The sequence below is a fragment of the Podarcis muralis genome, chromosome 4 (assembly GCF_964188315.1).
Source record: "Podarcis muralis chromosome 4, rPodMur119.hap1.1, whole genome shotgun sequence".
Classification (NCBI taxonomy): domain Eukaryota; kingdom Metazoa; phylum Chordata; class Lepidosauria; order Squamata; family Lacertidae; genus Podarcis; species Podarcis muralis.
This window is the reverse complement of record NC_135658.1, coordinates 2,050,836-2,076,330: the sequence shown is the minus strand read 5'-3', so window position 1 is coordinate 2,076,330 and position 25,495 is coordinate 2,050,836. Positions and strand designations below refer to the sequence as shown.

At 45.0% G+C, this 25,495-nt stretch overlaps 3 protein-coding genes across 9 annotated transcripts in view; 1 reads left to right on the top strand and 2 right to left on the bottom strand.

The window, feature by feature from the left end:
• LOC114595136 (uncharacterized) overlaps positions 1–20,502 on the bottom strand; it is a 130,419-nt gene extending 109,917 nt beyond the window's left edge. The window contains exon 1 of the mRNA XM_077927905.1: positions 19,299–20,502. Within this exon, the coding sequence (XP_077784031.1) occupies positions 19,299–19,715 (417 nt within the window). The 5' untranslated portion in view covers positions 19,716–20,502. The remainder of the gene's footprint in view (positions 1–19,298) is intronic.
• The window catches only part of LOC114589664 (uncharacterized), a 999,511-nt gene that overhangs the window by 166,124 nt on the left and 807,892 nt on the right, over positions 1–25,495 (top strand). The gene's annotated exons all lie outside the window — the stretch shown is intronic.
• LOC114589671 (uncharacterized) overlaps positions 1–25,495 on the bottom strand; it is a 184,200-nt gene that overhangs the window by 23,692 nt on the left and 135,013 nt on the right. The window lies entirely within an intron of this gene.

The following is a 25,495-nucleotide window of genomic DNA, read 5'->3' as shown; positions in this document are numbered from 1 at the left end:
CTCCCCACTGCACCCTCGGGGGGGGGGGGAGAGGAGACTCACCAGATCCCCGTGGAAGCATTTGCAATAGCAGAAATCAACCCCGCCCCCGCCCCCCCCCCCGCTTGCAGGAAGGGGAGGGAGGGGCTTTTCCTCTGGAGGACCTGCCCCCCCTTTACTTCCTGTCCTCTCTAGGAATGCAGCTCGGTTCCCTTTAACCCTTGCAAAGCCGAGTCCACCCTGCTCAGTCCTCTCTGCCTTTTCTCTCCTGCATTGCACAATCCCAGAGATGCTCATTTTGAGGGGACGCTCTTGGTTGGTCTGTGATCCGCTCCCTCCCTTGGCCAGAAACTGGAGGAAGAGGTTGCAGGGAAAAGGGGTTTGCAGGAAGCAAGGAACCTCATCCTAGAATGGGAGGGAGCCCTAAGGGTCATCGATTCCAGCCCCCCTGCAAGGCAGGAATCTCAGCCAAAGCATCCAACCTCTGCTGAAAAACCTCCAAGGAAGGAGAGTCCGCCATCTCCCAAGGGATTCTGCTGCTCTTCCCGTCAGAAGAAACTGCTTTCTGGTCCTCTGGGTCCCTTCTTCTGGGTGCTCCCCTCTAGGGCAGGAGAAAACAAGCTGGCTCCCTCTTCCATGGGTCAGCCCTCCAGATATTGAGAGGTGGCTCCCAGGTCTCCATCCAGGCAGGTCTCAGCTGAGGGAGGAACAGGAAGACACGCTGTTCCTGCCTCTCCTGGGACTATACATTGCTGAGCTGCAAAATGCAGGAAAGGGCACATTTTGAAAGCTTTGGGTACGTTTTGTTAATGGAGAAATTTGAGGGTTCCCTTGGACAAAAAACAAGGTCACCAGCCAGGAATACCAGAGCAAAACATCAGCCAGTAGGCTTGGTCTTTCTTGAAGACCCTGCCCCATTGTTCTCCTTGCCCTCCACTAAACACACATGGAGTGTAACAAAATAGATATTTACATTTCCCTGTTTCCCAGCGAAGGCAATCACAAAGTGTTTTGTGGGGACAAGTCACAAATGTGACTTAAGAACTTTGCTTTAGGATGAGAACAGAAATCATGCTCCGGCAGCCCCATTTGCTAAAGTGGTGCTTCAGGTTAAGAACAGTTTCCGGTTAAGAACAGACCTCCAGAACAAATTAAGTACTTAACCCGAGGTACCACTGTACAGGCACAGCTTCTCTTAAACTCCCTCCTCTCATAATCAGTTGTTACACTTCAGGTATCCAGAATAAATGCTAAAAGGCTGAACTCTGTTCCTGCTGCTTCTCTCTCATTCCCTTCCTTAGTTATGACAGGACAGCCCAGCTTCCTTCATGGCTTCATACTTTGGTCTGTGAGCGAGGGGCCACTTTTCCTCGGTTCCCCTCTCTCTTAGCAGTCCCACTCCCGAGGTATTTTCCTTTGGATGCCAGACCCAGGGGATCATCTGAGTCCTTTTTACTGACTCAGAAATCTCCTTTTCCTAGAAAATCTCTCCCCTCCCAAATGGAAGGAGACCCCAGAAGAAGAGTCTTCCCACAGCTTCTCCTTCCAGATTAACTCCCGTCTGAACACTCTCTCCAGACCCTCAACATGGTCTTCCTATCTCAGCTACGACTGTTAATAGAGGGTGAGCTGCCTCACTTCATGAAATTAAAACCTCGCTCCTTCAAAATATTAGAGTTCAAAGACTGTGATAAAAATGAAAGAAGAGCAAAAGGAGAACAATATTGTGGTTCTCAAATGATAGATAACAAAGGTTACTACAGGAGAAAGAAAATAAAATGATAATTATTATTAATATTTATTATTTATACCTCGCCCATCTGGCTGGGCTTCCCCAGCCCCTCTGGGCGGCTTCAAATAAAATATTAAAATACTAATACATCAAAAATTAAAAGCTTCCCTAAACAGGGCTGCCTTCAAATGCCTTCTAAAAGTCTGGTAGTTATTGTTCTCTTTGACATCTGGTGGGAGGGCGTTCCACAGGGAGGGCACCACTACTGAGAAGGCCCTCTTGCTGGTCCCTTGTAACTTAGCTTCTCGCAGTGAGGTAACCTCCAGAAGGCCCTCGGTGCTGGACCTCAGTGTCTGGGTAGAACTTCAAAGGTAGCCCTCGAGTTGTTCAGCAACCACTCGCTCAATCACCTTGCCCAAGAATGGAAGATTTGAGACTGGGCGATACTTGGCCATCGTGCCCGTATCTAAAGATGGGTCTGGGAAAGCTCCCTCACAGAGGGAAGCATTCACCACCCCACGAAGCCCATTGCCCAGTCCTTCCCGGCTAGCTTTCATGAGCCAGGATGGACAAGGATCAAGGAGACAAGTGGTTGGTTTCACTCGTCCAAGCAGCCTGTCCACATCCTCGGGGGTAAAAGATTGGAATTGATCCCACACAACTTGAATAGACAGGACTCTAGCACTCTCGCGCTCTGCTTCCACGGTGGAGTCTACGTCTTCTCGAATTGGAGTGACTTTGTCTGCAAAAAAACTTTGCAAAATCATTGCACGCGATCATGTGGCCTGTACTGGGCTACTGGGCCCTAATGGAGCAGGTGGTTCTGCTAAATTTTGAACCACCTGAAAGAGTCTCCTGCTGCTGTTTTCCACAGATGTAATAGAGGCAGTGAAGAAAGTCTTCTTTCCGTCACTATCAGCACTTGGTAGGCTCGACATTGAGCTCTAGCCCATGTCCGCTCAGATTCAGAATGGGTTATCCGCCACCGGCGCTCTAGCCGTCTCAGCAATTGTTTCATTGCCCTCCGATCCGTGGAAAACCACGGGGCTATTCGGGATCCATGCAATCGGAGAGGGCGCTTCGGAGCTAAACAGTCAATAGCCCTGGTTAACTCCACATTTCAGCGGGCCACCAGGAATCAGCTGAAAGGCCATCAACATGGGATAAAACATCCCCTACCGCTCTCTGGAAACCATTTGGATCCATTAAGGGGCGGACCATCTGAATCGGTCCCACCTCCCTGCAGAGGGGAAGGTTCACGGAGAAGTCCAGTTGCACCAGTTGAGAGCCAGTGTGGTGTAGTGGTTAAGAGCGGTAGTCACGTAATCTGGGAAACCGGGTTCGTGTCTCCGCTCCTCCACATGCAGCTGCTGGGTGACCTTGGGCCAGTCACACTTCTGTGAAGTCTCTCAGCCCCACTCACCTCACAGAGTGTTTGTTGTGGGGGAGGAAGGGAAAGGAGAATGTTAGCCGCTTTGAGACTCCTTAAAGGGAGTGAAAGGCGGGATATCAAATCCAAACTCTTCTTCTTCTTCTTCTTCACCAGGAAGTGATCTGACCATGGCAATTTTTTAGTTTCGCTTTTACTTAGTGTCAGATCACCATCATCCATAGAGGTGAACACCAGGTCTAAGGCATGTCCGTGACTATGAGTTGGGCCAAACATATTCGGGGACAGACCTATGGAGGCCATGCTTTCCACGAAGTCCCAAGCGGCCCCTTGTAAGGTCGTGTCGGTGTGGATGTTAAAATCCCCTAGGACAACCAAACTAGGTGTCTCCAGGAGAAAATCCGCCACGACCTGGAGCAGCTCGGGCAGGGAATCCTTGGTGCAGTGGGGAGGTCGGTACACCAAAAGGAATCCTGTACTGCCCCTATTGCCCAACTTCCAGAACATGCGCTCAGAGAACTGGGTCTTCCCAATAGGACGCCTGCTCCACAGGGTAGGACACAAACCAATGCCTTCAAGTGTTTGTTTGTTTGTTTAAAAAAAAAGACTGACTAAACATGCAGAAGAACGTTTTGACAGCAAGATGTGTTTGTGGATAGAACTCCCTTGGTGCTGGAATTTCCATTTTTTGAGGTTTTCAAATGAAATTAGATGGTCATCTTTCACGGATGCTTTACTTGCTATTCCTGCATCACATGGGTGGAATAGATTGCAACAGGGATCACTTCAAGCTCGAAAATTCTACAATTCCGTGATTCTCCCTTGTATGAATTCTTTGATGGGTATTCAGATGGCCTCTCTGGCTGAAACTCTTTCCACATTCCACGCACTGATAGGGTTTCTCCCCTGTATGAATTCTTTGATGGGAAGTGAGATTGGAGCTCTGACTGAAGCTCTTTCCACATTCAAAGCATTTCTCCACTGTATGAATTATTTGATGTTTAGTGAGATCGGAGCTTCTACTGAAGCTCTTTCCACATTCCACACACTGATAGGGTTTCTCCCCTGTATGAATTCTTTGATGGGAAGTGAGAGAGGAGCTCATACTGAATATCTTTCCACATTCCATGCACCGATAGGGTTTCTTTCCAATGAGATTTCGTTGATGGGAACTGGAATGGGAGCTCTGACTGCAGCTCTTTCCACATTCCAAATTTTTACGTGCCTTCTCCACTCTGCAGATTGTGTTGTGGTCACTTTTGTTCTTGATTTCCAATTCATCACAATCTGCAATGGAGAGAAAAAGGGATTAGAGCCTCAGGAACAAATGGAGCCCCCAGTTAGGGAATAATGCTCATTAAATTTGTTGTAAAGAAGGCAGTCTTCATTACCTTTATTTGTAATAAACCAATGTATTTATTACTGGATTTTAATCACTGGTTGAATGTTGCTTTGTTAGAAGTAAGTTACTCATTTAAAAAAATTTGTACTTTTTGTAAAATTTTTGTACTTTTTGCATTGGATTAGATTGTTTGATATTATTACTGTTTCATGTTTTACAGTAGCACCTCGTGTTACGTAACCCTCAGGTTATATCAACTTTAGCTTATGAAAGCGACAAATCCATGCGCATGCGCAGAACAGTGATCCTCAGGTTGCGAAAACCTCGTTATCTGGCCGGACCTCCGGAATGGATCCCATTCGCAACCAGAAGTACGACTGTATATGTGTTGAAAGCTTCCCAGATTGGCTGGGGCAACCCAACCAGATGGCCAGGGTATAAATAAAAATTAAATTTTATTTTTATCCCGCCCTCCCCAGCCGAAGCCAGGCTCAGGGCGGCTAACAACAATCAAATAATCAAACAATCAAATTATCCAACATTCTAAAAACATTTCATTATAAAAATTAATTAAAATCAAATTGATGGCAACCGTTAAGCAAAATTCTGTGCAGGTTGCCAGAGGAGGGGGTCAGGCTGCGCCCTGACCCAAAGCCTGGTGGAACAACTCTGTCTTGCCGGTCCTGCGGAAAGATGTCAGGTCCCGCAGGGCCCTAGTCTCTTGTGACAGAGTGTTCCACCAGATTGGAGCCGCAGCCAAGAAAGCCCTGGCTCTAGTTGAGGCCAGCCTAACCTCTCTGTGGCCTGGGACCTTCAGGATGTTATTATTTGCAGACCGTAGGTTTCTCTGTGGGGCATACCAGGAGAGGCGGTCCCGTAGGTACGAGGGTCCTAGGCCGTATAGGGATTTAAAGGTTAAAACCAGCACCTTAAACCTGATCCTGTACTCCACCGGGAGCCAGTGCAGCTGGTATAGTACCAGATGAATGTGATCTCGCAGCAAAGACCCCATAAGGAGTCTCGCCGCGGCATTCTGCGCCCGCTGGAGTGCCTGGGTCAGTCTCAAGGGCAGCCCCACGTAGAGCGAGTTACAGTAATGCAGTCTGGAGGTGACCATCGCGTGGATCACAGTGGCTAGGTCAGGGTGAGAGAGATAAGGGAACAACTGCTTAACTTGGCGGAGATGAAAAAATGCCGCCTTTGTTATAGCTGTAATCTGCGCCTCCATAGAGAGGGAGGTATCGAAGAATACACCCAAACTCTTAACGGACGGTGCTAGCACTAATTGCGCCCCCGCAAGAGATGGGAGTTGCCCCCTCAATCCCATATCGTCCCGTCCCAGCCAGAGGACCTCTGTCTTCAAAGGATTTAACTTCAACTGGCTCCCACATAACCATCCAGCCACAGCTTCCAGACATCTGGTCAGTGTGTCTGGGGCCGAGTCAGGATGGCCATCCATCAACAGATAGAGTTGGGTGTCATCGGCATACTGATGGCAACCCAGCCCAAAACTCCAGACAATCTGGGCGAGGGGGCGCATAAAGATGTTAAAAGGCATCAGGGAGTGTATCGCACCCTGAGGCACTCCACACACCAAGGAGTGGCGCGATGACAATTCCCCCCCAACTTACTGTTTCATGTTTATACAGTAGCACCTCGGGTTACGTAAATATCAGCTTATGAAAGCGGCAAATCCATGCGCAGTGATCCTCGGGTTGCGAAAACCTCGGGATCTGGCCGGACCTCCGGAACGGATCCCATTCGCAACCAGAGGTAGCACTGTATATGTGTTGGAAGCTTCCCAGATTGGCTGGAGCAACCCAGCCAGATGGTCAGGGTATAATTAAAAATTATTATTATTGCTATTATTATTATCACTGCTAGTACTACCTGAGATTCAATCAGTCTGGCTCTGTCGTGAATTCCTCGCAGCGCTTTTAGCAGAAACGCTCAGAGTCCCAGGTTTCTTTTCAGTGCAGTCTTTTTAATGTGAGCTATATACAGGTATTTACAAAAACAGTCCATACAGAGTACCTGCACCTTAAGGCAAATGAATACTCTCCACCACAGCACAACAACCACACTTAACTGTTAAACAGGCTTTCCTTTTTAAAAGAGGTGATAGCCAATCACATTAATCACATTCCTGCTGAGTCACTCTGACCCAGCACTTCACAGAGTATTGCATCAGCCTGTTGAAGCCTGCAGACTTACTCAGTATCCTGCGAATCCCAACAGGCTCTTCTCTGGGGCAGATGTTGTTTGGCCCAGTCATGGCATCCCTGTCACGGAAAAGCAGCAATGTGAGAGTGAGCTGCAGGTGGCTGGAAAGCAAAACAGGGGCAGTCTATTCACTGTACTGAGCACCGGATGTTAGCTCAGAGTGTCATCTGACCTGTACTGGAAGTACAGGGGTGGAGTTTATATAATAATAATAAAAATAAATTTTATTTATATCCCGCCCTCCCCAGCCGAAGCTGGGCTCAGGGCGGCTAACAACAATCAAAATAATCCAACATTCTAAAACATTCATTATAAAATTAATTAAATCAAATTAATGGCAACCATCAAGCAAAATTTTTTGCAGACTGCCAGAGGAGGGGGTCAGGCTGCGCCCTGACAAAAGGCCTGGTGGAACAGCTCTGTCTTGCAGGCCCTGCGGAAGGATGTCAGGTCCCGCAGGGCCCTAGTCTCTTGTGACAGAGCGTTCCACCAGATTGGAGCCGCGGCCGAGAAAGCCCTGGCTCTAGTTGAGGCCAACCTAACCTCTCTGTGGCCTGGGATCTTTAGGGTGTTTTTATTTGCAGACCGTAAATTTCTCTGTGGGACATACCAGGAGAGGCGGTCCCGTAGGTACGAGGGTCCTAGGCCGTATAGGGCTTTAAAGGTTAAAACCAGCACCTTAAACCTGATCCTGTAGAATCATAGAATCATAGAATCATAGAATCATAGAGTTGGAAGAGACCACAAGGGCCATCGAGTCCAACCCCCTGCCAAGCAGGAAACACCATCAGAGCACTCCTGACATATGGTTGTCAAGCCTCTGCTTAAAGACCTCCAAAGAAGGAGACTCCACCACACTCCTTGGCAGCAAATTCCACTGTCGAACAGCTCTTACTGTCAGGAAGTTCTTCCTAATGTTTAGGTGGAATCTTCTTTCTTGTAGTTTGGATCCATTGCTCCGTGTCCGCTTCTCTGGAGCAGCAGAAAACAGCCTTTCTCCCTCCTCTATGTGACATCCTTTTATATATTTGTACATGGCTATCATATCACCCCGTAACCTCCTCTTCTCCAGGCTAAACATGCCCAGCTCCCTTAGCCGTTCCTCATAAGGCATCGTTTCCAGGCCTTTGACCATTTTGGTTGCCCTCCTCTGGACACGTTCGAGTTTGTCAGTGTCCTTCTTGAACTGTGGTGCCCAGAACTGGACACAGTACTCCAGGTGAGGTCTGACCAGAGCAGAATACAGTGGCACTATTACTTCCCTTGATCTAGATGCTATACTCCTATTGATGAGGCCCAGAATTGCATTGGCTTTTTTAGCTGCCGCGTCACATTGTTGGCTCATGTCAAGTTTGTGGTCAACCAAGACTCCTAGATCCTTTTCACATGTACTGCTCTCAAGCCAGGTGTCCCCCATCTTGTATTTGTGCCTCTCATTTTTTTTGCCCAAGTGCAATACTTTACATTTCTCCCTGTTAAAATTCATCTTGTTTGTTTTGGCCCAGTTCTCTAATCTGTCAAGGTCGTTTTGAAGTGTGATCCTGTCCTCTGGGGTGTTAGTCACCCCTCCCAGTTTGGTGTCATCTGCAAATTTGATCAGGATGCCCTTGAGGGATACTGTACTCCACCGGGAGCCAGTGCAGCTGGTATAGTACTGGATGGATATGATCTCGCAGCGAAGACCCCATAAGGAGTCTCGCCGCGGCATTCTGCACCCGCTGGAATTTTTGGGTCAGTCTCAAGGGCAGCCCCACGTAGAGCGAGTTACAATAATCCAGTCTGGAGGTGACCATCGCGTGGATCACAGTGGCTAGGTCAGGGCGAGAGAGATAAGGAGCCAACTCTCTGCTGTTGGAGTCTGATGAGTGCAGACGCGTTTCTCTGTACTGCTGCAAGGACAGAAATAAAGACATGTAAATACATTTCTGTCTGTCTCTTTCCCCTCCCTGGGGGAGGCAGGGAGGAGGGAAGAGTAGTGTGTTCTTCTCACGCTTGAGGAGGATCGCCGATAGTGACCTAGCCTGTATCCTGCCGGGAGTCGCAGACGGGGAGGTCAACAAGGAGCTCAAGCCGGGTGCCTGGAGAGTGGCCAGTTTCCTCTGATAAGGCTTGAGAATCCGACATCTGGTAGCATTACCGGTGGTTCTGATCCATGAAAATCTGCATGAGAGGTTGATGGGTCATTCTTTATCCTCTGCACCAAGGGAAGGAAGATAACGTCAACGTGCAGCTGGAAGCTACACAGACGGCTGGGCATCGAGACAAAGTGAATGCCAAGCAACGGAGCCCCAAAGGTATGGAGAATTTATGGCTGTGAAGTGAACGCGTTAAGAAGCAATCTTCGGTTCACTAAAGTGTCTGTGTTTGGCTGAAACCAGCACTGGCAGAGAAACAGTTGAATAGTTTGCATACCTAGATAACGCTGGTATGCAAAGTTGCTAAGCAACGGGAAGTCAGTGGAGTGGAAACTCACTGGCTGGGGCTGGAAGACGGAGTGTGTTTTGACTATCTCACTGTTCTGTGCAAGGACTTTTAAGCAGCTTGCGGTTTATCTGTCAAATAAGAGAAGGCAGTAAACAACCAAGAGTGACTCTTGGAATTTTACAGGCTCGAGAGTGAGAGCTGAGGCTTGGATTCAAAATGGATGCCAAGAAGGGGGGAGGCTTACCTTACCCACCTCCCCTGACAAATGACAATTATTCATCTTGGTCTATAAAGATGAAAGCCCTGCTACAAAATCAGAGGATTTGGGGGGTGACTGAGAACCCCATTCCAGCAGCACCAACGCCAGGTTGGAATTCACAGAATGTGAAAGCCAGGACGGCTATAATTCTGTGTGTCTCGGATGACCAACTCGTGCATATCCGAAATTTAGATAACGCGAGAGAGATTTGGGAGACGCTGTGTAAAACACATCAGAGAGATGCTGGTTCTTCAGCATTGCTGCATTTTGAAAAGCTGACCAATCTGAGGCTTGCGCCTGATGGAGATGTACAAGCGCATTTGACGGAGATGAAGTTCCTGCGCCAGCAGATGGCGGAACGCAATTTCCCTCTACAAGAGGAGGTCTTCTGCTTCATGATTATAAACAGCCTTAATCGGACTTACAAAACGGTTGCCAGTCAGCTTGGTTCCCTACCGGCCGCGGACCTCACATCAGAGAGAGTGTGCGCGGTTGTTCTGAATGAACACGATCGACTTGCTGCACTGGATGTGAAAGACAGGGGGAGAGAGGCACGGAGTTCTGACTCCCCCACTGCTGTTGCTACTGGAGAGCATGCTGTAGCTTTGAGCGCTGTCCGATGTTACATTTGTGGACAGACTGGGCATCTTCAGCGGAACTGTAAGAAGCCACATGAGCAGAAAGGAGCCAAGGGGAGCTCTGCAAAGCCTGAGGCGTCAGGCAAAAGTCGTACCAAGTCCCAGGTGAAACCTGCAAAGGCTTTGATGTCGAAAGGAACCACACCAGAAGTGGAGAACACGTTTGTCATTGACACTGGAGCGACTAAACACATGACCCCACACAGAAGTCTGTTTTCGACGTTTAAGAAGCAAAGCTTCACTGTGAAGCAGGCCAACGGTCAGGAGCTGGAAGCGACCGGGTTTGGAACTGTGTATCTTGAAAGTCTGAACTTGACTATAGACAATGTGTACTTGGTTCCTGAGTTGAAGTTCAATCTGCTGAGTGTTTCGCAGATTGCAAAGAAAGGACTGAAACTGTCCTATGATGATGAAAGCTGCAGGATCTTCAAAGATGGAGAGTTGTATCTTTCTGCCAGAGAGAAAGATGGACTGTATTTGTTGTCTTTTGATCAAAGTGATTACAGGAAATGTAATGCATTTGATTCTAACGAAATTTCTCTCGCAGGTGTGACCAAGGATGCCCGGAAGGTGACCAGGGTCGACAGAGCATTTCAGCGGGTGTATGCTGATGTGATTGGTCCTCTAGCACCATCTAGAGGCAATGCAAGATATTATCTTGTGTGTGTGGATTGTTTCTCTCATTATGTGTGGGTATATACACTGGAGAAGCCAAAAGAAGCCTTAGAAAGGTTTCAAGAGTTTTGTGACAAAGTTAAGAATGTGCATGATGCTAACATTGATTGTCTTTTCACAGATGAGAAGCCAATTTTTCTTTTACAGGATTTTCAGGAGTTCCTGCAGAAGAAAGGGATAAGGCACAAGGTTGCTGTTTCAGCGGAAGCATGGAACAGGGGTGTCTGTGTAAGGGTGAACAGGGAATTGCAAAAGGGGATGAATGCGCAATTGCTTAGTTCACATTTGCCACATGAGTATTGGGCAGAGTCGTTAATGTCTTATTGTCACACGTGGTTGAGAAAGGTTTCAAAAGATTTGGGAAGTTCTCCTTTTGAGAAGCTGTTCCATAGAAAACCTTCTGTTGTCTATTTTAAGGTTTTTGGGTCTTGTGTGAGAACAGAAGCTCCAGGTGGAGTAAAGAATGCCAGAGGCATTTTTGTGGGATATGAAAAGGGTCTCTACAGAGTAATTTTGTCTGAATCTGGTCAGGTGATTCTCACAAAATATCTAGAGAGTGCTCCTGAACAGGAGAGAGTAATTGTTCACACATTTCCCACAGAGGACAATTCAGATGATGATGATGATTTTACTGATTACAGTGGTACTGATAATGACAGTGATAACTCACAGAGCTCAGTTGACACAGTCATTGAGAGGAAGTCTCACATAATGGATAGGCCTTCACAAATGGAGGAAGAACCACTGTTTACTATTGGAACTGGTTCTCCAAAGAGTCCTGAGACTGAACCAGTGAGCAGAGAGGATCAGCACCTCATACGCAGGTCTGAGAGAGTCACAAAGGGTGTACCACCCAAGAGGTATTCAAAAGAGTTTGCTAACTTAGCTGTTGCATGTGTTGCTATTGTTAACAACTCAAGACAGGTTGAAGCTGTGTCTAAGTCAGAGACAAAGACACAACAGAGAGTTGCTAGCCAAGGTAATGCAGATGCACTCATTCCTTGGAAGCCAGACAACCAGAGAGGTACACTGGTGAAACCAGTGGTGTGGAGTTCCGAGGGTGGAACTGAAACAACAGGGGAGTGTTATATGTATAACAACTGTTTGTTTTCTTCTCTGGATCACGCTTTGCTCGCAACGCACATTGATACTTTTGGGGGAGTATGTTACGGAAAAGCAGCAATGCGAGAGCGAGCTGCAGGTGGCTAGAAAGCAAAACAGGATGTGAATGTTTGGGACTGTACCGGGGAAACAAAGGGGCAGTCTATTCACTGTACTGAGCACCAGATGTTAGCTCAGAGTGTCATCTGACCTGTACTGGAAGTACAGGGGTGGAGTTTATATCTCTCTGCTGTTGGAGTCTGATGAGTGCAGATGCGTTTCTCTGTACTGCTGCAAGGACAGAAATAAAGACATGTAAATACATTTCTGTCTGTCTCTTTCCCCTCCCTGGGGGGGCAGGGAGGAGGGAAGAGTGGTGTGCTCTTCTCACGCTTGAGGAGGATCGCCGATAGTGACCTAGCCTGTATCCTGCCGGGAGTCGCAGACGGGGAGGTGAACAAGGAGCTCAAGCCGGGTGCCTGGAGAGTGGCCAGTTTCCTCTGATAAGGCTTGAGAATCCAACAATCCCCTCCATCTCCAATATCATTTGTCTCTTTGGTCAACCCAAGACTGACAGCAGCAAAAACAAAAACAGAAATCCTGACAGAAGCTACTTATCTTTCCTAACAACTCTGAAGCTGACATTTAAGATGCCTGGGCAGTTCAGACCAGCCCAACTGTGGTAGAGGGAGGCAGAACTGGAGGAAGATTGTTCACAGAAAAAACTGCAATCTCCTATTTCTTGTGGGGGTGTTAGGTTCCCAGGTGTTGTAGGGGGCGCTGTGAAAATATATGAGGTTTGTCACATAGAGGTATTTTTTGAATTTCCTGGCAGATAGGACGATCCCACACGGAGGCTTACCAAGAGAGGCCATGATCCCCCAATTCTCCTCCATGACGTCCTTATGCAGAGCCCTTTGGTCAGGATCCAGCAACGCCCACTCCTCGTCCGTGAAACGAACAGCGACATCTTCAAAGCACACTGGACCCTAAAAGAAAAAGGGAAATGTCCTCTTCTGAGACAGTAGAAATATGATCTGCTACACAATGCTCTGTTATTTCCTTTCTGTTAATTGCTGTGTTATTTCAATAGGATTGCTTTGCTGCGCATTTTTATTATGTGTACCTATTTTAACGCTTTAATTGAATTCTTTTATTCTGCATTTTAAGTGTGGGTATTCGTCTTTTTGCAAATAGGTGGTACTCCAGTTTATGTTTACGTTTTTCTGCCTATGCAAGCATTCCAGTTTCCCCGATGGAAGGATCCACTTTCTCCTCTCCTCGTGAGTTGTTCTGGAGAGGTTCCCTCCCAATGCCCTAGAGCCAAATTCAAGAGGTTCATGGGGACATAGAAAGGGGGAGGAATGGGGGGTAGGCCCCATTTTGCAGCGGATGGGGCTGGCTAGGTGAATTCTGGCCACTATTTGTTATCATCTGTCCACTGCTTAGAAGCCTATTTTAGCATTCATTGATGAATATAGAAATACAAGAAGCCTAGTTTGGATGGCCATCTGTCTTGGATTATCTAGCTGAGATTCCTGCAATGCAGGGGGTGGGACTTGATAACCCCTGGGGTCCCTTTCAACTCTAGGATTCCATGAAAATTGCAGCTATAGATGAATCCTGCTGGCAACATTCAGAAGGCTGGTGTCACAGAGATATATGGTCTGGAAATCCCACACTTCACAGCTGGATTTAACTCTTTATCAGCAAGAGCATGATGTTCACAGACTTGGCTGAGTTTCGGGCCTCTTGAGAACAGCAGCTCATTCCCTGAGCCTCTTCCTCCACAAAAGCAGTTGCTGAGAATGAAGGCCCCTGGCTCCCCACAGCTTTCCAAGTCCCCCCCTCTCTGGGGTTTCTGGCAAGCGATCCAACAATGTGCCAGTGTGCAGCCTGCCTTTGCTCCTCCATGTTAGACCCCTCTTGGCTCTGAGAGACAAGCAGGGAGGGTGGATTCTGGCAGAAGGAGAGGGAGCCCCCGGTAGCTCCTCCTTCTCCTGACTCACCTCTGCCTCTCGATCTTCCTCCTCCCACTCGCCTCCTTCCTCTTCTGCATCCGATTCTGCACTGCATTCTGCCTCAGAATCTCCCAGCTCACTAAGCCCTGTTTCCCCTTCAGCTTCTGACACCTCCTCTTCCCAGGCTTCTCCCTCTTCTCCCTTTCACTGCTCATCCTTCCTCCACCTTCACTCCTTGGGCTCTGAGCCGTCTTCCCTTCCTGCTTCCCCGGCTGCTTCCTCCCACCATTCCTCTGTGCCCAACCAGTCCATGACATTGCTCCATCCCTCGGCCTCTGTCCCCACAAGGCAGATTCCCCTGACCTGATCTGGTTCCACAGCCGCTGCTCCCCTTCTGCCCTCATAAAAAGGCGGATAAAGAGGTCTTGCTGCCATCATTCTGTCACCTGCAAAAGAAAAAAAGGTAATCAGGATGCTAGGAGTGCCTGCATCTCTCACAGGGGAAACAGGACATCTCTAACTACAGATGGGCTTTGAGAAAGCCTTACCTGCTGAGTGCAGTTGAAGGTTTGTGCCCATTTCATGTTAGGTGTGCAGAAATACATCTCCCCTCCTCTGGACCCTTGTTCCCAACCCCCACCGATAAAAAAACAACAACCAAGATGAAAAGAACCCTCAGATGGAGACTTCCGGGGTGGGGCCATCGGCAATGGCGGACTCCCTCTGAAGTGGAGGGACTAGCTCCGCGCGAAACGGGTCTTTTCCGCTATGGCGAAGCGGGGACCCTTTTAAAAATCACAGGCAGATGAAGCCTGTGACCATGGGACTCGGCGGGCACCCTTAGCGCCCCAACCTGCAAAGGAACCCACTAACGGTCTCCGAAGCAAAGGGGGGGAAGTGGCACGGTGCTGTGAGTCTAAAGGATTGGCTTTCATCATTTAAAATTGTTGAACCCCCCTTCGGCAGCAGGAGAAGAAGGGGGATCTTTTTCGGACTGTTTAAACCTGCAGAAATGAGTTTAAAGTAAAGTAACTTTCCACCGTCCTGATCCTGGAGTGGGGTGTCAGGACTGACATTTGAAGCCCATTGACCAGAGACAAACGGTTTTGACAGATAGCTAAAAGAAGAGAAACATAGTGATTCCACTGTTTCCTTTCGCATTTTAAAGGAACAAATATTGACAAAATATCTCAAAAAGGAAAACTTTGTTGCAAGAACAAATAGAAGTTTCCCCCCTAGAGGGAGACTGTGAAACTGTAACTAATTCCAGGGAGCTGGCAGCTGTTACAGATTACAATTGTGGGAATAGACATCTGACCTTGCAGGACAATGTATTCAGAAGCTCTGTTGTGTGCTTTCTATAAAACAAATGCCCTACTGGAACAGCTACATGAGAAGACGAATTTGATGGCGAATTCGATTAGAAATTTTGAACAGGCAGTGGGAAATTTTGAACAGACAGTGGGAAAATATGTGGAGCCCACCCAGGAATTAAATCAGGAGTGTGCCTGACAGAACAGGCCCAACAGCAATATGAGCTTTCAGATTTGACAAATGAACTTGGAAAAAGCCAGATTTGGAAAGAAAAACTTTGGTTTGGCTTGGAAATGGGGGGCTGGATTGCCCCCCCCCTATGCAGGGATGTTTGGACTTTTCAAGTCTGGCAATGGGCCGTGAGATGTTTGGGATTGTGGGGGCTCTTAATTTTGGAGGGTTTTTGAAACTTTTTTTTATATATAAAATGTTTATTAAGATTTTACACAAAAGAAAAACAGTGTGATAAAATAGTACAAAGAAAAACAGTGTGATAAAAAATAAAAAAATAGACATTCAAAAAAGTAGAAAAAAGAAGGGAAAAAAAGAAAAGGAAAATGTCTTTAAAAAATAAAACTCCATTTTTCAATATCTTTAAGTTCATTTGCTTGTTTCCTTGACTTCCTCTCACCTCCCCTTTTTGTATTCCCGTTTACAAAATCCTTTCAGCAAATCCTTACCCTCTTCCATTTATCTTTACTCTCTATTCTTAACCTATTATAACTATAAATTCCCGTCCTAATAACTATCTACATTTACATATTCTTATAAGCCTTAATACCAAAACCACTTATTTTCAGTCCAACATCACTTTAACATTCATTAATTTTACAGTATTTCTGCAGATAGTCTTTAAATTTCTTCCAATCTTCTTCCACCATTTCTTCTCCCTGGTCTCGAATTCTGCCAGTCATTTCTGCCAATTCCATATAGTCCATCATCTTCATTTGCCATTCTTCCAGAGTGGGTAAATCTTGTGTCTTCCAGTACTTTGCAATAAGTATTCTTGCTGCTGTTGCAGCGTACATAAAAAAAGTTCTATCCTTCTTTGACACCAATTGGCCAACAATGCCCAGGAGAAAGGCCTCTGGTTTCTTCAGGAAAGTATACTTAAGTACCTTTTTCATTTCATAATAGATCATTTCCCAGAAGGCCTTAATCCTTGGGCACGTCCACCGAAGGTGAAAGAATGTACCTTCAGTCTCTTTGCATTTCCAACATTTATTATTGGGCAAATGATAAATTTTTGCAAGCTTGACTGGTGTCATGTACCACCTGTAGATCATTTTCATTATATTTTCTATTAAGGCATTACATCCCGTAAACTTCATACCTGTGGTCCATAACTGTTCCCAGTCAGCAAACATAATATTATGTCCAACATCTTGTGCCCATTTAATCATAGCAGATTTGACCGTCTCGTCCTGAGTGTTCCATTTTAACAGCAAGTTATACATTCTTGAAAGTATCTTTGTTTTAGGATCTAACAATTCTGTTTCCAACTTTGATTTTTCCACCTGGAAGCCCATTTTTTTGTCTATATTATAGGCCTCTCTTATTTGGTAATAGTGAAGCCAATCTCACACTTTGTCTTTTAGTTTCTCAAAACTCTGCAATTTCAGATTATCTCCTTCCCGCTCCAAATTTTCCCAATATTTCGGCCACTTGGCCTCCATATTGAGCTTTTTCTGGGCCTTTGCCTCCATCAGTGACAACCACCTTGGGGTTTTATTTTCAAGTAAGTCCTTATATCTTGTCCAGACATTAAACAATGCTTTCCTGACAATATGGTTTTTAAATGCTTTATGAGCTTTAACCTTGTCGTACCACAAGTATGCATGCCACCCAAAAACATTATTAAAACCTTCTAAATCCAAAATGTCTGTGTTCTCAAGAAGCAGCCAATCTTTCAACCAGCAGAATGCTTCTGATTCATAGTAAAGTTTAAATTCTGGCAGGGCAAATCCACCTCTATCCTTTGCATCCGTTAATATTTTAAATTTTATCCTGGGCTTCTTGCCCTGCCAGACAAATCTAGAAATATCTCTCTGCCACTTCTTGAAACAGTCCATTTTGTCTAAGATTTGTAATGATTGAAACAAAAACAGCATTCTTGGCAATACATTCATCTTTATAGCAGCAATTCGACCCAACAAGGAAAGCTTCAGATTTGACCATATATCTAAATCCTTTTTAACATCCGACCAACATTTTTCATAATTGTCTTTAAATAAATTCCCATTTTTGGCTGTCATATTAATCCCCAAGTATTTCACCTTCTTAACCACTGTTAAACCTGTCTCATTCTGAAACCTCTCTTTCTCATTAGTTGTTAAATTTTTCTCAAGGACTTTAGTTTTTAATTTATTCAGCTTAAATCCTGCCACATGACCAAATTCTTGGATCAGTTCTAGTACTCTTTTTGTACTAGGTTCTGGCTCCTGTAATGTCAATACTAGATCATCTGCAAAGGCTTTCAATTTATATTGTTTTGCTCCGACCTTTATACCCTTAATCAGATGGTTCCTTCTGATCATATTTAACAGAACCTCCAGGAGTGAAATAAAGAGTAATGGGGAAATCGGGCAACCTTGTCGTGTCCCTTTCTCTATCTGAAATTCCTCTGTCACCACATTATTTACTATTAATTTAGCCTTTTGTTCTGAATAAATTGCACTTATACCATTTTCAAACATATTTTTAAATACCACATGGAATTTAGTGTTGATTATGGAAAAGGGTCTGATCTGTCGAGAAGGGTCAAAAATATTGCTAAGCTGGAGTTCCCACCAGTGAAAAGAGCAGGAGACAAGGGAAAATACAGTTACAAATATGAAGAAGAGCTGTGGAAGGGACATGGAAGAGACTTAAGGGCCTCGGATATAAGGTTACCAGGTTAATGCGCTAGATCGATGGGATAATAAGGACTGACAAAATCCGGGACCAGGAGGAAGGGACGCTGGATGAAGATTGGATTTGTTTTTATTTCTTTTTTTTAACTACTAGGACTGTTTTATAAAATTGATGAATGTTAGAAAAATGTTGGAATGAAATTACTTGGCTTTAGTAAAAATGTTTAAAGAATTATGTAAGAATATTATGGTTATGAGAAGTTGGTAAAAATAAGATTTAAGTTTTAAGTTTCAAGGTTTTTTGTAAAAATGTTTAAAGAATTATGTAAGAATATTATGGTTATGAAAAGTTGGTAAAAGTAAGATTTAAGTTTTAAGTTTCAAGGTTTTTTATAGTAAGCTAAGATTAAAATAGTTTAAGGTAATGTAATGACAGAATATTATGAAATATGGAAAGGATTTGCTGTGACAATTAACACCTAGGATACAAAAAAAAAAAGGGAGGAGGAGGAGGTCAAAGAAAGAAGGTAATGACAGTTGAGGATTTGAGAATAATGGATTTGTTTTTATTTTATTTTTTAAATATTTTTTATTGCTTTGTTTTCCAGGGTCAAAGTACAACATTAATACATCGTCAGTAACACAACAAAAGCTTTTTTTTTTTTTTTTACAAAGTAGAGAAACAAGAAAAAAAAAGATTCACTTTTTCAAATCCTTTTTCAACATCTACTGGACTTCCCCACATCCTCCATCCCTGCATTCTTTACAATAAAAATCAACAGCAAATTAAAACCTTGTTTCATGTGTATTTGTATTTTCATCTAATTATTTACTCTAAAAGTTAAACTTTTCTCAAACATAACTTAGTTTCAATCATTTCCGAATCTCAATTTTTAAATGTTCTTAAATGTTTGTGGTGCATTTTGGTTTTTTTCCTTTTCTTATTTTGAATTTGTATTTGTATTGTTGGAAGTGGTTTGTTTTTCGCTATTTCTACCTTGTTTTCTTTTGTAATTTTTTTTTTAAATTTTTTTCCAATAAATATCATTTAAAAAAGAAAAGAAAAGAACCCTCAGATGAGTTGGAAAGCCAACAGAATGAGACCAAACAGAGAAAAACCACCTTCCTCCTTACCCAGGGGCCTCTCTCTGGTGTCCAACGGAGGCCTCTCTGCCTCACAGGAATCCAGGTCCATTTCTGCAAAATGATCCCTTTTCTGAAAGAACAACAAGAACTCAAAACAGTAAATGAAAGGTGAGAAATATTAGAAAGAGAACGCAAAGACAGATACTTTAAGGGTGTTAGATCTCATTCCCAGAAAAAGGATGGGACATCAGCATACCATTTTTGGATGTTCTCCATCCTGTTTGGAGCCCCTTGGGAGTACCCAGAGCAAAGTCTCTCTCACCTGCTTTCTCTCTGCCTGCTTTCTCTCCTCTGCCTGACTCAGGAGGAAACCTTCGGCCAGGGCCACCGCCTGGGAACTGGTCTCCGCTCCACAGTCCCTCACCCAGCTCTCCATCTCCGGTGTAAGGACAGCCAGGAACTGCTCCAAGATCACCAGGTCCAGCATCTCAGCTTTCGTGTGCCTTTCGGGCTTCAGCCACTGATGGCAAAGGTGGTAGAGTCGGCTGCAAACCTCTCGGGGTCCTTTGGCCTCCTGGCAGTAGAACTGCCTCAACTGCTGGCTCTGCACCTCTGAGCGGAGGGTGTGCTCCTCACCCAGGATCTTCTGCACAGAGTTTTCCCAGAATCCCCCACTGCTCCCAGATTGGATGGCATGGCCTCTTCCTGCTCTAGGGCCAGCTGAATCTTGTTGATCCATCTGTGCTCTCAGGAAGCCTCTGAGAGATCGGAAGGAACCTTTTGGTCTTCTTCCAAGTTCTGTCTGTCTGAATGAGAAGCTCTAGCAAATCCTACAAAGCAAATACATTGTTCTGTTACAAAAGCTGTACAATATCAGGAGAAGAAAAAGGTTCCCTGAGCAAGCATGGATGAGTCTTGCTGGGAACCAGGGTAGGACTGCACCACAGCCCAGACTCTGAGCTATCTTTCAAAAAAGGAGGAGAAGGAGGAGGAGGACATGGAGTTTTAGGCCTCTAGAAGGGAGATTGTGGAATTCTGGAGGCAAGCAAAGAGATTAATGTGAGGCGAATCAGCCTGGTTGCTCCTTCCTTCCAGTCAATTCATGAAATCAGAACTGATTGACAAGGGACTCATTGGTGCCTCGTGAAAAATGACTAGGTGTGTTGAGTCCGAATCTCCTTTCTTGTAGCTTGAAGCCATTGGTTGGAATCCTACGCCCAGGTGACATGGCTCTCCCATCTCCTCTCTGTCTCCTCTTCTCCAACTAAACATACCCAGCTCCTCATAAAGCTTGGCTTGATCTGCTTGGCTTGCCTCCTCTGCCAATAAGGAGAAAGAAAGGAGAGAAACAAAGGAAGAGGTTTGGGAGCAACCATTCATACATGTTTCCTCTGTTGTGCAATGACGCTGACCCGTGTCACACACAGCAGAAGTCCTACTGATAGCCTTATTTAAAGAAGCTAGATTTCTATCTGCTGGATTTCCCAGGGGGCTCTGAATAATTTTTTTTCTGGAAGGGGGGGCGGTATCCTACCCTCCCCCCAAAAAAGATCTAAAGGAAGGAGACAATTCCTGCGACCTCGCCCCTCCCTGGCAGGACCCCCTGCTCCCTGGGGCTCCCCCCCATGAGCCACCCTCCCCTGTGATACGGAAGGGGGGGCATGTCTTCTTCACCTCCTTCTTCGCTACAATATATCCATTTATTTCCAGTTGTCAATGTCAAAAGGGACTAAAATCTATAAAATTCATAGAAAATCAACGTGCCAATTTGCTCAATTTCTCTAGGACCCCATGACACCTCCCCTGTCCTCCATAATCCCTCAAGCAAGGTGTCAAGACCCTAATCCTGTCAAATCACTCTGCCAAGCCTTTCCTCCGGGCAATGCCAGGTGACAGACTATGCATACATTGACCATTGTCTTCTCAGGATGTGCTTATCTGCGCATATCTCCAGCTCTCTGCATATTCCCCCCTCCCTCCCTCCTCCATATCTCCAGCTCTCTGCATATTCCCCCCTCCCTCCTCCATATGTTAATCCGGTGTAACCCAACCTCTTCCTAATTTATTCGGGATGTAATCTGTGTAACCCAACCTCTTCTTAATGTATTCATGATGTAACTGGGATGTATTTTGCACTGTATTCTGGGATATGGAGGGAAATTTCAAAAGTTCATGTCACCCCTTTCTCGCTGTTCAATCTCGCCTTGAACCTGTTGCGCAATAAACTTGGATCTTCTGCAGTTTGCTCCTGTCTCCGGCTGAGCTCATTTTCCTCCGCAGGGACCCGCGGACCTAGTCCAACGAGCTGGGTGGCAGAGCAGCCTTGCACCCAGATTTTACCATAACAGATGGCGCCTGAACAGGGACTTTGCGGTTCTCCTGTGTTGCTGACTGGGGGCCCTGAAATCTTCAGCCGGCACCGGGCCATTTTGCCTGGGAAGATCCTTTGGACCCCCGGCCATCTTCCGGGCGGTAATCGAAAGCCCCAGGAGTTCAGCCGGGGAGCAAAGAGGGATCCAGCTGGCTTATTCATCGATCCCGGGACCATAATCGAAGATATGTGAGTATAAGGAAAAATCCAGTGCACAGGTGGGAAGGGGGTGGAATCTCCTGGCAACTGAATTCTCTGCCCTCCTCTCCATCGCTACTTCTCGCCTGTCTCTTGGTCCAATTGGTGAGAGAGACCGTGGACTGCTGCTCGACCCAAAAGGGGGGTTCTGAGCTCTATCTCTTTCTCCTCTAAAAATCTCCAGCCAGCAGCACCAATTGAGAGTCCGAAAGTAAGACGGAGAGACCCGGCTTGGAAAGACAGCCGACTCTCCACAACAGGCATCTCAGTTGAAAGCAAGGGGCTGGAGTTCCTCTTCTGAACTTCCCGAGCTCCCTTACGGAGGGGGCAGGAAGGGGTCTTGCTTTCTATCATTAATCCCAGCCGCACTGGTCGGGCCACGTAACACGTGTATCGTGCGTGAGCCTGCTTCCAAAAGCAAGGGGGATTTTCGGTTCAAACTCTATCCAGGGATCACCCGATCTGGCACCGCACAGCGCGGGCGTTCAGTAGGGCCCCTTTTCCTGAGATTGTGACGATAGGTAGGAGGTTGCCAGGAGGGATAGCCCAGGAGGAATTGGGCAGGATTTGGCAGAGTGGAAAGGAACCCCAGGATTTGGAATAGGAAATAAGGAAAGGAATAGAGGAAACTAGATAGGTAGAGCTCGCTAAAACCCATTAGGAAGTTGCCAAGCAACAAGAGATAGAAAAACCCTAAATAGCCCCCTGTACAAGTTAACCAAATCCCAATCAACCCTTCTCTTTCTCCCTTCTCTATCCCAGACACCCCCCAAAAAGAAAAAAACAACAAAAAGCAACAACAGCAACGCATGCATATATAAAGGGGTACCCAGTCAACCAAGCGTTGTGAGCCCTGCCAGTCTGATTAACTGGTGGTGTGTTTGAAGAGGCAAAGAGGCTCATAAACCCATGTGGGACCTTCCTACTAATTTCACTTAATGAAGCCAAAGGAAGCAGCCCAACTCCTTGCAATAACCAACTAAAGGATGAGAATATATATGTTTACATGTTGTCTGTTATGTGTGTTGTCTGTTACATGTTGTCTGTTAGGTGTGTTATCTGTTCCTTCTGTCTCTGACAGACTGCCTTTCTTGAGTGTGCATAGTTTAAGCCACGAGCTAGCTTCGAAATTTTAAATCTAAGGAAGCCATGCTGGACCTTATCAATCCTAAAAAAAATGAGAATGAGGTGGGCAAATGTTTACCCCACCTTGCTTTGCCGCAACCTTTGAGATTGTAAGTCTACAGTCTATTTTGGAATGTGAAGTTAACCTAATGTTTCTGCTGCAAAAGCGTAGTTGAGCACAACTGCTCTCTCAAGCTAAAATGCAGTGTCTGTATTTCGTTAAGCACATGCCTATGAAAATAGGTGTTCTTTCTAAGAAAATTGTTAATAAAAGGTAGAAGCTTCGATAGACAACAATTGCCTATCTATAGAGTCCAGTCCTGATATCAGTCTCTAAGATCAGCCAGGGTTTCCTGGCTTCTTATTGGAAAATGCCTCCCCCACTTGTTTCAGTCTCTTTCAGGTCCCCCCCCTTTTCTTACTTCTGTGCTGAGTGAATTTACTCCCGAGTAAGCTTCCTTCAACAAGGGGGGGCACATTCTTTGCATTCTTTAGTCTAAGGAAGTAAACTCTCACTCAAACTAGCTTCAAGATCTGCTAAAAGGGCTCTGTATAAAGTTGGGTACTTTTATTTTCCTCTTCCTTAGTACATGATAGGAGCATTGATTATGGTCTCTTCCCCAGTTGTGCCTGTGTACATAAGTATGTGTGTGTCTCTCTGGTAGTACAAATCTTGCTATGAACCCTGTATTTTAGGGTTGGACTAGATGACCCCAGGGTCCCTTTCAACTTTCCCAATTTGCGGCTGTGTGGAGGGCCATGTGTCTACAAGCATGTGATGAGTTGAAATTCAGCCCAGATTTGTTCTTTGTTTTTTTAAGGGTGAGAGGTGAAAGCCGTGATGTTTTGAAGCAGAACTGGTGAGGTCAGGCATTTGAGTGATTACAGTGTTTATCATTTTGTCTATTATTAACAAAAATCAGACTTAAAAGTCTACTCAAAGTTTAAGCACATACAAATTCATAATCAAGCAGAATCAGCCTTGACCAATCCTGTAAATAAATGGCAGAATTTTTTTTGTCTGCAAATGGTAAGGCTGAAATGACTTGAGAATGTTAAAAATCCTATGAATTCAGACTCTCTGGCCAATTTTTCCCATATATAAGGGCGTGGCATTGTTCCGCGAATGACCAGACTGATGTTAGCCCTTTCCTATGCATAAAGGAAGCACTCAGCTTTGCTTGGGCTGCAATTGCTAGCTTTGGTGAATATTTTAATCTAACCCTATTTTTTAAATCTACTCCTTACCCTTCCCTTCCTTTATTCTAATTTAGCCAAAAGGCGCAACATTTCAATGGTGTAAGAGGTTTGCTGAGACATGAACTCTGCACATGCACAGAGGCCAGATCAGTTAAAAGAGGGGGGAAGGGGGGAACTGTAAAACCTATCCAAATTTCCTTATGTAAAACTTGGAACCATTGAGGGAAATCACCCTTAATGTGTCTTTTGCTCCAGGGGCTATGTAAGACAAAAGGGTTCGCCTCCCCAATGGAATTTAAATTTTATAAGTTTTTTTTTTTGGTGTGTGTATATGCCTATACAATTTAGGAACAGCATTTCCTGACAGACCTCTCACATGAAATAATTTTCCCTTTTAACAGAGTGTCCTTTCTTTTCTTCCACAGCACAAATGAAAATGAGGGGATGCAAACAGTGATTTAAAGTAATTGCATTTGTATTTCTTTTCTTCTTTCTTCCCTTAAGGTCATTTTGTGTGTGTGTGTTTTACTTTGGGGACATGTTCATCACATGTTGAAAGTCAGTTTCATGAAGTTCTTTTATCAGATAGCACATGGTGAATTTTAAGTTTCCTCCCCATTGTTTTCCCATTTTTTTTCAGTCCAGTGGTGATCTGTGTGGTTTTGATAATATCTTTGTATTATTTAATATTAATTCTTTTCTAAATCTGATGTCTTTGTGTCATCTGACTGGTAATCTAATTTTTTTTTTGCTTTCTTTTTTTTTTAACCTTTGTATTTTTTACAGTTCTCTTTCTATACATGTGGAGTAATTTTTTATTTTATAATATGAAAAACAACAACAACAACAAAAACTAAGTGAAGGAAAGCAAACAAACTTAGCAGATAATAACAGTAATTATGTGGAAATGTGATAATAATATTGAAATGAATAAAATGCTTAATGTGCTAAGATTTTTAATTATCTGCAGCTTCCCACGGAAAACTCAAGGACATCCTTTTTGCCTTTTCCCCCTTCCTTGTCTAACTGTGTTTTTAAGTCCCCAAACCCCTGCCCCCTTACAGGATATCACTTATACAGATGTGCAAAGATGAAAAGCAGCAACAACCCCTCAACTCAGTTCTTTGCCATCACAAGACCTGCAACAACAGACACCATAGTTTCCAAAGTGCCCACAGCTATCTCTTTCAAAGGATATAGACTGACGGGGGAGTGGGGCTGACAAAGGGGGGAGGAGTTGAATTGCAAGGACATTTTTCACTTGAACCTCAAGCCTCTGTGCTCCAGGATTAAAAAGATACATGCGTAAATGATCACAATTGTGTCAATATGGAACTGATATTTAATTAGTTTGTTTTGTGTATTATGTGTTATTACGTACGAATGCTGAAGTGTCTCTGATAATGTGTTATCTCCACAAAGGGAAAATTTCTGTGTGTAATTGTTTCTGTATAATGTAGGATACATAACTATGAACAGCAGAAGGATATGGCTTACACCCCAAGTTTTCATGGAGGATTCCCATATATTACAATGCTTTCCAATAGAGCAGACTATATTTAGATTAAGTCAACTGATGATCATATTTCCTTGTCCCACCTGGCACTCTGCAGAGTGCCAACCTT